We start from the raw sequence: 4,683 nt of genomic DNA, 5'->3' as shown, positions 1-4,683 counted from the left end.
TACTAACTACTACTACTACTACTACTACTACTACTACTACTACTACTCCTCCTCCTCCTACTACTACTACTACTACTACTACTACTACTACTACTACTACTACTACTACTACTACTCCTCCTCCTCTTACTACTACTACTACTACTACTACTACTACTACTACTACTACTACTACTACTACTCATAGAATTACTATGAGATTACTATTACATAGAATTACTACTACTACTACTACTACTACTACTACTACTACCACTACTACTACTACTACTACTACTACTACTACTACTACTACTACTACTACTACTACTACACACACATACTCGAGGATACTGATAAGAATCGATGCGATTGTAAAATGGTATTCGCTTAATAAGCCGCCCGGCGATACCTGTAATGTATCATTATTTAAATGAGGCTTTCACCCTAATGAATATATCGGCAGGAAAGTATCAATAGTCAACAGTGTTAGGGAAGAGAAGGAAGAGAAAGATCGATTTTGAGTAATGGATTGATTCGCACAGCCTTTTGGGTTTTGTTTTTTTATTATTCTGTCTCATAATATCACATGGTTTTTGTGTTTTTTGTTTTTGTTTTGTTTTGTTTTGATTGTGTATGGCCTTTCTCTAAGTGGTTTGCCCAAAGAGGCAAATGGATTAATAATGGTCAATGATGTTGTGTCATTTTGGGTCCTTTTTTATTCAGTCCTAGAGTTGTTGTAGGCTTATAGAAGGGACGAAATTGACATCACTCAGCCATTTGTTATCGTTTTTAGCCAGCCATTTTTACGAGTAGTACATTCTAGCACAGTTTCCTCGAACATTTTTACATGTCCCGAGGAGTTGGAGGAAACCGTGCTAGACCAAGAGTGTACTCGTAAAAAGGGCTGGCTAAAAACGATAACAATAACAAATGGCTGAGTGATGTCAATTTCGTCCATTCTATAGATAGAACGAAGATGACGTCACTCATGTCTTTGTTATTGTATTTTGCCATCCGCATTTGTGAATGATTCTCACTAAACTCTATTACCCCGACTATAAAAGTTCATGGTTACACGGATATTTTGTGTGTTCGTCCGTTATACTTACTTCCGGATAGCAATGTTATGAGCTTCTTAGCCAAGCGCATACTATCTATAAGCCTAAAGATGTTGTCATTATTATTTTTTAAAAAGGAGAGAAAAAAGACCCCAAAGATCTAAACAAAACAACCCATTAAACAGTGCGAGGTAGCGGTTTGTTGAATATCCTTTCGATCACTCCATAAGTGAAGCAAACGTGTATGGCGCGCTCCTATCCTGTTATATTGTTATTTTAAGAAGCCTTATCACGTCACCATTGTCCTGGTTAGATAATTATCCCAGGCTAACTCCTTGACAGTCTTTTACTGCAGACCACCCGCGTATTGAGTGAATGCGTTTGCCACCCCATTCAGTCCCTTGGTCAGTGACTTGAGGAATTCATTCAAGGACGTATTATATATATCAGAATAGTCTCTCAATATTTTGTGGTTTATTGCTCTCTAAGGGTTACTGTCGTGCGATTAATGAGTTTGGCTCATTCGAAGAAATCATCAAGCTCTAAGCCTGTTGTAAATTGTAAATAATGCACACAGTTTGCAGCCTTAGGCAACGTACCAAGACACAAGACTATGTGTAACCTTAAACGTTTATAGATGCATTACGTTTCGTTAAAAAAATCAAAATATCCTCCATCCGGATATAACGCACCAACACACAAGACTATGTGTAACCTTGAACGTTTATAAATAGAACGAAGTTGACGTAACACAGGTCTTTATATTGGGTTTTTTTTTTTGCCACTCATGTCTATGAGTAATTCTCACTAAACTGTATTAACCAGAATATAAAAGTTTATGGTTACACATATTTTTTCATGTTGGTCGTATTCTTCCAGATGGCAATGGTTTGAGTTCATTAGCCAAGCGCTTACTATCTATAGATATAATGAAGTTGACCTCACTCGGGTCTTTGTTATTGTTTTATTTTGCCATCCACGATTGTGAGTAATCCTCACTCAACTGTATTAACCTGACTATAAACGTTCATGATTACACAGAGTTTTGTGTGTTGGTCCGTTGTACTTCCGTATGGCAATGTTATGAGCTTCTTCGCCAAGCGCATTCTATCTATAGTCTTATAGATAGTATGCAGATGACGTCACTCAGGTCTTTGTTATTGTTTTTTTGCCATCCGCGTTTATGAGTAATGCTCACTGAACTGTATTAACCCGACAATAAACTACATGGATACACACTATTTTGTGTGTTGGTCCGTTATACTTCCGGATGGCAATGTTATGAGCTTCTCAGCCAAGCGCATACTATCTATAAATACCGTTTAGTGATAACTACTCATAAAAATGACTTGCCAAAAACAATAACAAATAGCTGAGTTACGTCAATTTCGTTCTATCTATATTACTATACTATTCCTACATTTGTGGTCTATCCTCGCAACACGGCATTATGTAGGGACGAACCAAATGCCAAAAAAAAATAATTTTCTAATTCAATTCGTACATTTCTGTAACCCGTAATATTCAGCCTCGCAGGTTCTGAGCATTCCCAACAATTAACGAGTAGAATTTTAGCCAATCAAAACGCTGTATTTATGACACACCCTCAACTCACTCGGACAAATATGATGATGATTGTGATATAACAACAACAACAACAACAATAATAATGATAATAATAATAATAATAATAATAATAATAATAATAATAATAATAATAATAATAATAATAATAATAATAATAATAATAATAATAATAATGATGATGATGATGATGAAAATGACTGATAATAATAGTAATAATGGTAATAATAATAATAATAATAATAATAATAATAATAATAATAATAATAATAATAATAATAATAATAATAATAATAATAATAATAGCCGTCTAATAATAGTAATAATAATAATAATGATGATAATAATAATAATAATAATAATAATAATAATAATAATAATAATAATAATAATGATAATAATAATGATGATGATGATGATGACGACAATGACGATAATAATAATAATAATAATAATAATAATAATAATAATAATAATAATAATAATAATGATAATAATAATAATGATAATAATAATAATAAGGAAAGGAAAAAAACCAAAAAAAAAAAAAAACAAACAAAAAACACAAACTCAACCCCCCCTTTTTATTATAAACCTGTCAGTCATGAGACTTTTTAAAAAAAGTTCAGGTTCATCTAGAATTAGGCCGCTGTCTGAAGTTAAAAAGAAGAAAAAAAAAAAAAAGAAATGGGTCACCATATGTAATATTGATTACCCCCGCCTCCCAAAAAAAAAGAAAAAAATGTGCACTTTCCATACGTGGCACTATTTCTCGTTTCGTAAAGTTGAATACACAGACGACCTGAATCCAGAATCTATCTATAGTTCCATCCACCTCTATATTATATATTATACATCCGTCTCATGTCACCAACTCGCCTAGTTTGTATCGGATTCTTTTCTTCCTTTTCTCTTTGGGATCGTTCGATTTTTCATTCGCAGAGAAAATATTATATTATTATTATTATATCGAACTGTTCAGATTTGCCATAACTTCGTTTTCTTTGGTTCGTTTAGTGTTATTTAATTAATTAATTGATTAATTTCATTTTTTGCCAAAATTGATGCGAAGAACAGAATATCTGTTATATTTGAACTATTTTCCTTGTGGTTGTTGGATTTAAGTTTCTTTGAAATGGATGGAAAAGGCGGTTCATTGTGTTGTGATCTCTGTGACTACCACTCTGATTCTGTGCGTAGCATTTCTTAACATAAAGCTTTACACAAGGACTAGTATTTTAAAGTCATTTTTAAGCTTTTACACAGTCTAGTGAGTTGTCGTTAGTAGTTCTCAATGTAACAAATTATGATTCCATTGGTTGAACTTTTGAAGACAACAACTCACGATTTGTTTTCTTTCCGTGGTCGCTGTCTTGTATTTTGACGTATTTTTTTTTTTTTTTTGCTCGATGTCAGGAGATGAGTTTCCAAAGGTTATGCTTTGTGTCGAAGTTTTTAGCATTATGTTGTGATATCTGTGACTACCAATGTGTCCTTAGAGACCCATAATATTGCATTTTGAATTCCTTCCTCAAAAAAAAAAAATAAAAGAAAAAGACAAACAAATGATGATGATGATGATGATGATGATGATGATGGTGATAATATTACACTAATAATGATAATGATAATAATGATAATAATAATAATGATATAATAATAAATAATAATAATAATAATAATAATAATAATAATAATAATAATAATAATAATAAATGAATAAATAAATAAATAAATAAATAAATAAATAAATAAATAAATAAATAAATAAATAAATAAATAAATAAATAAATACATTTAAAAAAAAGATAAATATATAAATACAAGTTGAAAAAAGCAAGACTGTCTGAATCACAAGGATTATATTTTTATAAATTCTGAAATTAAAATTAGTCGTCTTCGTCGTTGCTGTTGTTTTGTTGTTGTTCTTGTTGTTATTGATGGTGCTGCTGTCGCTGCTTTTATTGTTGTTCTTACTCTTTGTTGTTGTTGTTGTTGTTGCTGTAATATTTAAATAACAACTTTGATAACTGACTCACAACATATCATGACCTCGGTC

General features: G+C 31.5%; 1 protein-coding gene across 1 annotated transcript in view; it reads left to right on the top strand.

Annotated features, from left to right (window-relative positions):
- LOC144974006 (tRNA wybutosine-synthesizing protein 3 homolog) overlaps window positions 1-4,133 on the top strand; it is an 18,433-nt gene extending 14,300 nt beyond the window's left edge. Inside the window, exon 5 of the mRNA XM_078916894.1 lies at window positions 4,041-4,133. Coding sequence (XP_078773020.1) covers window positions 4,041-4,133 — 93 coding nt within the window. The remainder of the gene's footprint in view (window positions 1-4,040) is intronic.
- The last annotated feature ends 550 nt before the right edge of the window (window positions 4,134-4,683 follow it).

Source organism: Berghia stephanieae, chromosome 5, assembly GCF_034508935.2.
Source record: "Berghia stephanieae isolate SIO BIC M18660-M18661 chromosome 5, UCSD_Bste_1.3, whole genome shotgun sequence".
Lineage (NCBI taxonomy): Eukaryota > Metazoa > Mollusca > Gastropoda > Nudibranchia > Aeolidiidae > Berghia > Berghia stephanieae.
Note: the sequence above shows the minus strand (reverse complement) of the source record. Positions and strands in the feature narration are given on the sequence as shown.